Source organism: Zalophus californianus, chromosome 15, assembly GCF_009762305.2.
Source record: "Zalophus californianus isolate mZalCal1 chromosome 15, mZalCal1.pri.v2, whole genome shotgun sequence".
Taxonomy (NCBI): domain Eukaryota; kingdom Metazoa; phylum Chordata; class Mammalia; order Carnivora; family Otariidae; genus Zalophus; species Zalophus californianus.
In genome coordinates, this window is record NC_045609.1 from 39,708,861 (window position 1) to 39,721,139 (window position 12,279).

The 12,279-nt window shown below is 44.2% G+C and overlaps 1 protein-coding gene across 4 annotated transcripts; it reads right to left on the reverse strand.

Annotated features, from left to right (window-relative positions):
• Nucleotides 1-1,239: 1,239 nt before the first annotated feature.
• Nucleotides 1,240-9,608, reverse strand: TMEM254 (transmembrane protein 254). 4 transcript variants are annotated; one of them, XM_027596975.2, is made up of 4 exons: nucleotides 9,411-9,596; nucleotides 7,918-8,021; nucleotides 7,673-7,732; nucleotides 1,240-2,923 (listed from the first exon to the last, which is right to left on the reverse strand). In XM_027596975.2, the coding sequence occupies exons 1-4, from the start codon at nucleotides 9,498-9,500 to the stop codon at nucleotides 2,803-2,805; spliced, it is 375 nt and encodes a 124-aa protein (XP_027452776.1). In that variant the 5' UTR covers nucleotides 9,501-9,596; the 3' UTR covers nucleotides 1,240-2,802. The 4 variants fall into 4 exon arrangements, with proteins under 4 accessions (XP_027452776.1, XP_027452775.1, XP_027452779.1 ...); XM_027596974.2 differs by lacking the exon at nucleotides 9,411-9,596 and adding an exon at nucleotides 9,012-9,171; XM_027596978.2 differs by lacking the exon at nucleotides 7,673-7,732 and having other exon boundaries at nucleotides 9,411-9,608.
• Nucleotides 9,609-12,279: the final 2,671 nt, after the last annotated feature.

A 12,279-nucleotide genomic window follows, 5' to 3' on the forward strand; every position in this document is an offset into this window, starting at 1 on the left:
TTTTTGTTTTCAGATCCTCCGTGTAAATACGTAGGGCTCTCAAAACAAGTTGTTTTGCTCAAGAACCTCTTTACATCTGGAACATGACCTCTTAAGCCCAAGCCTTGTTTTAAAACCATGGCTTAAAAAACACGTTTAGATGTGGATTGCATGGGGTCCTGAACAGGCAGGCTGTTGACGAGGAAACACTGCACACTGGCCCGTCACTGCTGAAGTGCTGAGGTCATTAGTTGTGGGTTTTTCCATGAGTCCTTTTTTATTCTTCCAAACTATATGTGCTTCTGACATCTTCGGGGTAGGGGCAGGAGGTAAGAAAACAGTTAGTTTGTCTGGCTTCCACGGTCGCTTCCGAGAGAGAGCCTTCTGGCTTTTTCTCATCTGAACTCAACAAGGATGTTTCTCCCACGTCACCATTACAGCTTCAACACGAAGACAATGTCTTCATTTCTCTGTTCTTTTTTGCTTCACAGACTTAACTTCTATGCTCCTGGGCTGTGGAGGACGGGAGAAACACAAGATCTCGTCGGAGTCTGGCCTCTGTGTGATTTGAGGTCACTTCACCTCGATGGGATGCAGTTTATGGGGCTATAAAATGACCCTCACCATTTGCTCATTAAGATCCTTTTTTGTTGTAAGTCATGATAATATTCCAAATAAGATGACAGGATTTTATACTTTTGGCATTTAAAAAGTAGAAATACTCCTTTCACTTGCTGCATTCACTGTATCAGATGCTGAATGAAATATAAATGAAAACAAAAAGAGGGCAAATCCTACAATGAAAGGAGACACTCATGTCCACCCATGACTCAGTGTGCATGGAGTGAGGTGGGCTCTGGGCAGCTCCATAAGCATAACGAGGGGCAATATGCCCTACAATTAGGGCATTCTACATTATCAATGAAAAAAGCCTTGACACTTGTTTTTGTTTTTTAAAGATTTTATTTATTTATTTAGTTGACAGAGAGAGACAGCGAGAGAGGGAACACAAGCAGGGGGAGTGGGAGAGGGAGAAGCAAGCCTCCCGTGGAGCAGGGAGCCCGATGCAGGGCTTGATCCCAGAACCCTGAGATCATGACCTGAGCTGAAGGCAGACGCTTAACGACTGAGCCACCCAGGTGCCCCAAAAGCCTTGATATTTGAACTGTTCAAACAGTTCTATCTACTTGGAAAAAAAGTAGAATCAAATGTGTGACAATATAACAAAATGGACATACAAAAAAGCATTTGAACAGAGAAGACAATTCACAGCATTTATTCAAGTTCATTCATTCATTCAGTAATCTGCCATATCGTTGCTGTCATTACTATTTCTCTTTCGAGAGGACCATGCTTTTAAAAAATCTGTGTTGGATTTCCATGATGCTTAACTCGATGATCAAAAATTTTTTTCTCTACTAAAAGCCAACCCCTTCATGACAAAAGAAAACAGGAAAAACTGAGATATAGTTGTAGAAAGTCATCTCCACCAGAAACAATTCATAGTCCATAATCTTTCAGGGTTGTACTTTTACTTGGGGTCTCTTTTGGGGGCAAAGGGGCTGTCTCTCATAAATGTTTGCTTAAAATAGAGAACGTGCCCTACTGTACCATAGAAGGAAAATAAGATCTAGTCCCTAGAGAACTAGGGACTGCCTAGGTGGTCCTCCAAGAAAGGAACTCTAATGGCTCCTAGGTGACAGTCATTCTGCCAAGGTCAGTGACCCTCCTGCCCTGACCAGTCACTAGTAAAAAGGTTTAGTCAGGTGAATGGGAGAGGTAGTCACTAGCTTCCAGTTAGAATCTCTAGCTCAGGAACGTCTGTGTTTAAGTAAGCTGGAGCTGGAGGGAGATGTTACAGAATCTGCAGAAAATGACTAAGAATAGGCAAGTGTGAAAAAGACACAAGTTTCCTACCAGGGGACCCACAGAAAGGGGGTACCACCAGTCAAGGGCAGTTCTGTGCTTTTCTTTGAGAATACCCTGAATGGGTTCTGCAGTTTTCAGATAACAACTGGAATGATACTGAACAAATGACAAGTTAATTCAGTTTCGGTCTGTGGTTCAGAAAACACTGACAGAACACCTGTGTGCAAGGCAATGACTCAGGTGCTGGAAAAAAAAAAATCAAGCTAAGATGTGGTCCTGACCAGAAGGAGCCATCTAGCAGTGGCCATCAGACGCCTGCACAAGGATGGCTTCTGGCTGGCTCTATCAGGGGAGGCATTCCCGATCCTCTCCTCTAGGTACTGTGTGTCCTCTGTGCCTCTAGGTCACTGCTCGGCCTGGCCCATTCCAGGCACTTGCTTATCTTCCTTTTCTTGGTGTGTGAGAAATGGAAGTTTGAGAGGATAAGATCCTGCTTCCCAGGTGCCTAGTGCATGTGGAATTGATGTGTTGGGGAAATGTCACTCTGTCTTGGTTCAGAAAGGTGGAAAAATTTGGGGAAAAGGAGAGCTAAGATGCGGTGGTAAGGGTAAGGTGTCTTAGTCAGAAGGTGGGACCAAAGTTATACCAACAAGCAGTTTTAGTACACAGCTTAAACCAGATGATACAAGGAGCACCAACATGGCCAAGGACCTCAAGCAGGTAGCTTGGAAGCTCTCAGCCAAACAGGTTAGTCTGCAGAACTGGGAAGCTTAAATCCTTTCCTATCATCTAGTCAAGCTCAACCAGAGCGTATGAAAGAGCAATGAATAACTAGAGGGTCTTAAATTTCTGGAAAATAGAAAGATCAAGTAAACTCAGCATCCCCCAGCATCTCCCCCACCCCCAAAACAGTGAAGTTGAATGTCAAAAGTGTAAAGAAAGCTTTTGGGTATCTTAAGTTTGTTTTTGGCGTTTTGGTCTGTAAGCTATCAAGATGGAGAGAGATGCTATCCCAAAGAGATACGTTTGTAGGAACCAGAGTAGTTGAGCCCGACCATCTGTGATGCCTTTAGACCTAAAAAAAAAACAAAAAGAAAAACTTAGCCACCAGAATTTTAATGTTATGGTTTCATAAGAGTTACTGTCTTCCATTGAAAAAACTATTCCCTCTATTTACTTTCATTAGGTTTATTTTGCCATTTTCCTCCAGCTTCTTAATTCTCATGGTTTATTTTCATCTTTGTGTGTGTGCATTTAGGACAGTACACTCTTCCCTCAGATGCAGTGTGGCTACTGCCTAGGGCACGGTATTATAAAACCATTTCTCATGAGGCTTTGAAGAGCAGATAGGGTTAAAAAGCTCCAGCACCAGGATGGCTTTAGAAGAAGTGTTTTGAAGGTAGAACAAATGTAAATCCTGGCTTGCCAAGAGCTAGCTGTGATGCTGAGCAAGTCACTCATTCTCTCAGAATCTGTTTCCTCCTCTGAAAAATAGGAATATCAGGGCGCTTGGGTGGCTCAGTCAGTTAAGTGTCTGCCTTCAGCTCAGGTCATGATCCCAGAGTCCTGGGATCGAGCCCCTCATCGGGCTCCCTGTTCAGCCAGGAGTTTGCTTCTCCCCCTCCCCGCCCCCCCTTGTACTCTCTCTCTCTCAAATAAATAAAAATCTAAAAAAAAAACAGGAATATCAGTATTTATCTCAGTAAGTTTTGAGATGATTTATGAAATAACATACACAAAGTATTTAGTAAAAGGCCTGGCACATAGTAATAATAAACACCTTGTTGCAGTCATTCAAACTAAACTGCTTAAAACAAAGCTCAAAAGAAAACGACCCAACTGAAGTGAATGGCCTTGCTAGTCTCGTCTGTATATGAAGAAGTCTCATGTGGATGACTTCTAATTTAAAACAAAATTTAAAAACAATGTATGTAAAAATGATATAATTTTCCACACTAACAGAATAAAGGAGAAAAATCATATGACCATCTTGATAACTGCAGAAGCATTTGAAAAATTACAGCATCCATTCTGAATACAAGTTCTCAGCAAACTCAGAAATAGGATAGAACTTCCTTATTCTGATAAAGGAGGTCTACATGACCTAGAAAAAACGTTAGGAAAATATTGAAAGCTTTTCCTTTTTCAGCAACAACGGAAGGGCCAAGATGTATGAGAAATTCATGTTCATGCAGTATTACTTATAATAATAAAAGTGAGGGCGCCTGGGTGGCTCAGTCGGTTAAGCGACTGCCTTCGGCTCAGGTCATGATCCTGGAGTCCTGGGATCCAGTCCCACATCGGGCTCCCGGCTCGGCAGGGAGTCTGCTTCTCCCTCTGCCCCTCCTCCCTCTCGTGTTCTCTATCTCTCATTCTCTCTCTCTCAAATAGATAAAATCTTTTAAAAAAAAAATAATAAAAGTGAGAGACTTAGAAGTGTATCAGAGGGCGATTTGTGAAATACACTAAGGCACATCCATATAACAGAATACTACGCACCAATAAATGAATGAGGTAAAGTCATAGGTACAGACATGGAAAAACAGGCATATGTGACAATGGAAAAATGCAGAGAAGACTTTACATCTATACGTACATATACTCTGGTGGCCATGAAGTCAAACATATAGTCCAATCTAATCTCTGGTTAAAAGGAATTCACCAATTCCTTTTTATTGCTGGACAGTGTGATTTGGAAGGCTACAAATGTACATTCACTTAGATGTATTCATTCATTCATAATTCTAAAGGAGTATTTGTTCCGATGTAGAGTGACAAGTGATAATACTACAACATGTGAGACCATAAAGAAATGATTTCAAAAGCACAATAGTAACCTAAGCTCTCTGTACCTGCTCTCCCTTCCCCCTTTTTTTTTAATTTATTTATTTGAGAGAGAGAGAGAGTGAGAGAGAGCATGAGCAGCGGGGAGAGGGAGAAGCAGACTCCCCACTGAGCAGGGAGCCCGATGCGGGACTCGATCCCAGGACCCTGGCATCATGACCTGAGCTGAAGGCAGACGCTTAACCGACTGGGACACCCAAGCACCCCTCCCTCCAGCCTTCAAAGACCTGGACAGCAAGAGGTTAAATTTGAGTCCTTTGGTTTTATTTAGAGGCTCCAAATGCCACAAGAGAACGGGTATCAAATAATGGTGTCCGAGGGGTTAGACCACACACCTCCAAGCTAAGATTTCACTGTGAGGCTGAGGGACCATTGCAAAGAGGTACTAGTGCTGTGGCATTTCCTATTGTAAGTCAAGTTCAAAGAACAGCATCAACAAAACCACCTGGAGAGCTTGACCTAAGTCCCCTGGAATTTGGGGGAAAAGATTAATATCTAATTCTCAAGTTTAAAGACTCAGGTACAGCTTACCTGATGGGAAATCAAAGGTACATTGCCGCAGTGAGAACTGCATGTACTTGTGGATTTATCCCACTGGAGGGATGAGGAAGCTGTTACTGTGAGCCATCCCGATCTGCTGGAAGGCCACAGGCACAGTGGGCTTAAAAGGGACCCTGTCCCAGAGGCCCTAACTGAAGGATAGAAGAGATCTCAGTAAAAGAAAAATTCCCTCCAGGGGCACCTAGGTGGCTCAGTTGGTTAAGCGTCTGCTTTCAGCTCAGGTCATGATCCCAGGGTCCTGGGATCGAGCCCCGCACCGGGCTCCCTGCTCAGCGGGGAGCCTGCTTCTCCCTCTCCCTCTGCCACTTCCCCTGCTTGTGCTCTCTTGCTCTCTCTGTCAAATAAAGAAACTCTTAAAATAAAAAAAAAAAAAAAGAAAGAAAGAAAGAAAAAAGAAAAACTCCCCCCAGTCAGAGTTCCTGAGAGGAACCGGCCAGGGGCAGGCTGGAGGAGGCACCTGAAGGAACCATCAAAGGGACTACAGAAGGGGATCCCTAATGATGGCTGGCTTCTCAGAACTCCACCAGGCCCCCCTGGAGAAAAAAAGCGAACACTGGGCATGCAACATCCATAGCGCCCAGCTGCCTGACCACAAGGCAGACTGTGCCCTGTTTCCCCTGATTGCTGTCCCCTCAACAGGCCATAAGCAGCTGTTGCTAGCAAATAGGAAAAGGAGGTGGCCTGAGAGAGAAGCCACCAACTATACTCCCTTCCCCACAGCAGGCTCCTGAGCCCCAGCTGGATGAGGGACTTAGGGACCAGTTTATGCTTTTAATAAACAGACTGGACTAGACTGGAGGGTATCAGATAGTGACTGGGAAACCTAGGGAAGTGCTTTGGATTTCATCCGGGGCTACGGTGGGAGGCAGACCCCAACCCACAGGGTAAGAGGACCTGGAAAGGGCTTGAGAGAGGACAGGGCTGCTTTCTGCTCCTCTCCTAAAAAGGGCAGCTTGTTCCCTAAACCAGAAGATAGAGTAACATCATCTCTTTAAAGCACTTAGCAAGTGTCTGGCATAGTGTACGCTCAATAAATATTACTTTTATTATTAAAACATGGTTGCTGTTGTTTTTTTTAATTACAATGTTTGAACTTTATTTGGATCCTGATTCAGAAATTCAAATATTTAAGAAAATGAAATAATTGGGGAGATTTGCACATTGACTAACATATTTGGTGATATTAAGGAATTACTGTCAATATTTACATGCATGATAATTATTGTAGTTATGTTTACAAAAAATAATTCTTATCTTTTAGAGGCACATAATAAACTATTTATAGATGAGATAATATAATGTCTAGGATTTGTTTCAAAAGAATCCAGGAGTAGGGCAAGGAGGAGGGAAGGGGTATAGATAAAGTTTGAAATTTTCTATAATAATTTTTTTAAATTATGGAAAGCAAGGTTCATTATGAGTTTTGTTGTTGTTTGTAAAACATGGTTGTTAGAAGGTATCTTGCTTTGCCCTTTTAGAAGTAATACAACAGTAATAGAGGTGATAGCTCACCTTGACCAGAAGTTAACTGCAAAGTAATTTGGCATTACTGTAACCACCTCTTCATGACACCATATTGTCTGCACATGCTTACATGAAGTACTAATGTCAAGAGAATCTTTCCGGGCGCCTGGGTGGCTCCGTTGGTTAAGCGACTGCCTTCGGCTCAGGTCATGATCCCGGAGTCCCGGGATCGAGTCCCGCATCGGGCTCCCTGCTCAGCGGGGGGTCTGCTTCTCCCTCTGGCCCTCCCCCCTCTCATGTGCGCTCTCTCTCTCTCTCTCTCTTTCTAGCTCTCTCAAATAAATAAATAAAATCTTTAAAAAAAAAAAGAGAGAATCTTTCCTAGGTCCCTCACACAGTATTAACCTACACTGGCACCTGCTGAGTAGGGTCGAACTGAGAGGTTTTCTAACTTGCAATGCATCCCAGAATTGTTTGTGGAGCTTGAAAAAAAGAACAGACTCCCATTTCAGAGGCCAGGCCTACTGAATCAGGTCTCTGGGTCTGGACACCAGACATGTATATTTCAAAAAGCTCCTCAGGTGATTCAGTTGTGAAACTAGGATTGAGAATCATCGGCCTATGTCAATAAATTGGCTCTTTTTCAAAATAGAAGGCAACCCCCAAATCTTTTGCTATAGGTGGAGCTATACAGAGAATTTTTTTTTTTTAATGAGAAAAATCATCCAAATTAAGTAGTCAAATAACTAACTAACTAACACAAATGAAATGAATCCATTAATTAAATAGTTACCGAGTACTCCTTCGGGGCTAGGCTCAGTATTAGGTGTGGAGATTCAACTCTACCCTGAGAATGTTCTCGGCCTACAAATCCATGAATTATTTAAATGTGGCTACTCTCAACTTATATTAGATACCAAGAGAAAAACGCTAAAGCACTATTAAACACACTTACTTGCACAAAACCATGGCGTACAAGGACTCTCCCAAGTGAATCAGCCAGGCAAGCCAATACCTAAAACAAAAGTCAGCCTAGTTTAAGGTGATGGTTATCTGCTGATGAAATCTAACACAGAAACCTCAATGCCTTAATGTGAACCAGCGACACTCTTAGATATCTAAAGGCAAGTGCAGGCCTTCCAGATCTACAGTGGAACTGGAGCTGCAGGGTCCACATCCCATTTCCAGAGCCCTGCTTACCCATTGTGCAGGAGGGTATGATGATGGTCCACCAAGTACTGAGTGAAGAGGCCCAGCGGCCCGAGGCTCTGATAAGGGATACTCTGAGGCCAGAAGACAACCCACTGCAAGAGAACCAGAGGCATAGAATACCTATTAAGTCACTTAAATCAGCAAATGTTTATTTTTGAGAGAGACTATGAAACAATCCAGATTCTACAAGAAAAACTAGAGACCACAGAATTTCCGAACTAAGTCATCTGGGCTTCCACTCTCCACTTCTGTTTTCTTTTCTTTTCTTTTTTAAGATTTTATTTATTTGACACAGAGACACAGCGAGACAGGGAACACAGGCAGGGGGAGTGGGAGAGGGAGAAGCAGGCTTGAGGGCCCTGGGATCATGACCTGAGCCGAAGGCAGCCGCTTAACGACTGAGCCACCCAGGCGCCCCTCCACTTCTGTTTTCTAAAAGCTATTCCAGTGGGAGATCTATGTGGAGGAAGCTACATGGTTATCAGACTCAGTGCCCAGACGGGATGACTTCTATTCTTAGTGAATTCCACCAAAAACATTATTTTATACAGATTATTAATAAGCTTTAAGTTTCTGTGCCCTGGCTAGCTTCTTTACTGCAGAATCTATGGCTGGAGCCAAACCCCTCACTTAATTTAGAATCCTTTTTCCTTCTTTCACTTTTCCTACATCTAAAACTGGGAATGATCCACTTCACAGAGCTGGAAAATAAGTACATCAAGTTTGTGAAGTGCTAATCACATTAGGTTTTTGTAATCTGATCAACTTTCCCTTAGTCTCTATGTTGTAATCTCTGCCAGCTTAGGTTTTTCTGAGAATTCAGTGCCAAGAGGTCCAAAACTTATTGTACCATTCATACCTCAGCCAAGAGCAGTACTACCTCTCCCATTATGTCTTATGCATCTAAGATTTAAATAAAGCATAAATATCACTGCACCCTCCAAAACCAAAAGGAACGGAAGGGGCAGCACTTGCCAGCTCCATAATATTCCAATTTAAATAAGACCTCGCTACCAGGGCGCCTCTCGCCCTACGAGGGGCCGGCGGCCAAAAGAGACGCACCGCCTCGCCCCACGCCTCACCGCGAAATAGCCCAGTGCCAGGATGGTGACCAGCGAAGGTAAACATCTGGCCGGACGGAAGTAGGCGGAAGCAGCCCTCCGGGCCTCGGACTTCGTCACCACCATCTTGAAAGATCTACACACTGAGTCTTGGGATGGGGAGCCGTACCCGCCCCCGCCCCCATACCGAGAAAGCCTGGGTAACTGGTTTCTCGAGACCGTGGGCAGAGCCGAAAGGCGCAGGCAAGACAAGTGCGCCTGCGTCTGCTTCCCGGGCCTGGTCCCCTCCCAGTGGGCTCCGGGCGCGCAGAGCCGGATTGCGCCTGCGCGACCCCTCCGGCCGGCTGACCCGGGTCCTGCGCTGGGGGGCCGGGTGCTCGCTCTCCTCGCGGGGCTGCACTCCGCTGCCGCTGCCCTTACCGTGTAATACCCAAAGGAGAGGGTGATGACGGTGAACCAGAACGGACTGCCCCTCTGGAAGTACGCATTACCGCCTGCTGCCGTCCCCATCGTGGCGGCACATCCCCGAGAACCTGAGACCCGGCTCTCCGCTGCGCGCGGGGTGGAGGCGGGACGGGGCTCGGGCGAGCGCTCCTCCCTGCTCCCTCCTCCTTCCCAGCACCCGGAAGCACCTGCGGGTTCGGGAACTCTGGCAGCGGGGCTCGCGGGGCTCTGGCCTTCTGGGCCGGTCGCATCTCACAGGGGAGACCCGCTCTGTGAGTGGCTCTTTCCCGGGCTTATGAGAACGGTGTTGGAATAGGTGGTGCTTTCCGCCTCCAACAACCGCGAGTCCAAGAGAAGTGATGCTCTTCCTCTTCGTTAGTGAAGATGTATGGAACCGTACTGCACAGCACTTAACGAGCAGGGCCTGTGGAATAGACGACCTGGGTTTAAGTCCCCCACCTCTGCTACTCATTTTTGGCCTAAGCCTGCACCAGTCACTGTTAAACAACAAAAATTCAGCTTAGTAATTTGAAAGATGAAATTGGCTTTATTGAAGGGTTCATGAATGGGGCAGCAGCCATCTAACAAGTAGAAAGGAGCTCAGCTGAGCCGCGGAAAAGGAAAGTTTTTTGTTTTTTGGTTGTTTTTTGTTTTGTTTTGTTTTGTTTTGTTTTAATAAAGGCAGAGAGAGGGCATAAAAATAGGAATTTATTAGCAAGGATTGCATAGCTTTAGGCAATGTCGCCCAGGTAAAGGGTAAGGGGTCTATCTGGGGATTACCTCCCGATGTTGACCAAGAAATTCTGGTGATTGGTTAAAGGTTACATAAGGGGAGGGGAGTGGAGAATGAAACTGCAGTTAGGTTAGGTATTAAGTCTTAATATGGGGCCTTAGTATGAGGTGTGGAGTATTTCCATAGTTGACATGGGAAGGTTCTCTTTCCTCATTTTTTTACATGAGTGTGTTGGGCTATGTTTTTATTTATTTATTTATTTATTTATTTATTTATTTATTTATACATTTGCTTTTAACTCCAGCCTTTTTCTTTCTTTCTTTCTTTCTTTCTTTCTTTCTTTCTTTCTTTCTTTCTTTCTTTCTTTTTCTTTCTTTTTCTTTTTTCTTTCTTTCTTCCTTTCTTTTTCTTTCTTTCTTTCTTTTTTCTTTCTTTCTTCTTTTTTCCTTCTTTCTTTCTAACAATTTTATTTATTTGTCAGAGAGAGAGCACAAGCAGGGGGAGCGGCAGGCAGAGGGAGAAGAAGGCTCCCCACTGATCAGGGAGCACGATGCAGGGACTCTATCTATCCCCGGAGCCTGGGATCATGACCTGAGCTGAAGGCAGGCGCTTAACTGACTGAGCCACTCAGGCATCCCTGGGCTGTGTTTTAAAGAATTAATTCCAGAATAGGTGACACTGTCCATTTCCCAGATAAACCACAGTGCCTGTCAGTATTTGGGTTACCAGTCCTAAACAGTTTTTTTTAGTCCTAATTTCTTCCCATCACACCAACTTAATTGGTTCTCCTCTCTCTCTGAACACCTCTGCCTTCTCAGCTTTCCTTTTACTTTTTGTCCCCTACATACAGGTTTTTCCTATGATCTTCTCTCTGTATTTGTAGTACCTTTGAGATTCAATTTTTGCCTCCATCTGGACGACTAAAACAATGTCTCCAGCCTTAACCTCCCTCCACTTTCCTGCTGGTCATCTTTACGAGGTGTCACACCCACCCTTCAAAGACAAAACCACTTTTATCCGCAGAGTCAGTCCTCACACCGAGTCTCCCCTGATTATGTTAACATCGATTTCCTTCTTTGAGGGACCCAGACTCCCTCTCTTTGGTTGCCTTCATATCTAGTCAGCTACCAAGAATTCTGTTGATTAACATTACTTCTCATCCTTTTGGATCAAACCATGGCTTAATTTCTGCCCTCCTTGGGCCATTCCTTCCTGTGTTCTACTGATGTGGGAAACAAAGGCAGAAGAAAAATTATTAAATTTCCTCACTACTTGTAACCCATTGACAAGTCCTTGAAATAGGCAGAGTGACATTCCTCTAGGAACTCAGCTGCCTCCATCTTGATACTTTGCTAAGAGCAAATCTTAGCCTGACCTCAGGATCCTGTTGAGTCTACTTTAACATACAAAAATTCCTTTGGAAACTTCTTTATCTCTGTCCCCCAAGATACAGGTTAACAATTATCCTCCAGGCATAGGACCCACTGATATATATCTGAAGGGTCTCATGACAGTTTTTACTAAATAGTAATAAATGAATGACCTTTCCTTAACAATAGCTAGCCCCCTCAGGGTCCTGAAAACCTTTCCAAAATACCTTGGAGGCTTGTGCTGTCCCTAACTCCCTCCCAACTTAAAGGTATATAATGGCCCACCCTCTTGATCCCAATGCAGCTCTTTCTGCCCACAGGTCTTGTCCCTGTTCTTGAATAAAACCACATTTTTCACTGAACAAGTCTCAAGAATTCTTTATTGCCCTTCGGCTCTGGACCCCAACCATTTCCTACATCACCACCACTTCCCCCCACATGCACTCCCTTTATCAAATTCGACCTACAGTTCTCTACAAAGTACAGTTCTCACCAAACCCTAACCTTACCAAAAGTTTTCAAGAGCTTCCCACATTTTAGGCTATTGTTTTTCTATTGTTTTTCAGTATTTCTCTCCTGGTGTGAAATTTGCAGGGAGTGAGATGCAGGAGAAATAACTCATGTTAGGATAGAAGTTGTTGAGGAGGCAAAATGGCTAGGGTCAAAGGACTACAGGAAGCTAGATTTTAACTTCGTATCTTCCACTACCGTGGTCTGAGCCCAGCAAGTTACTAAGTGCCCT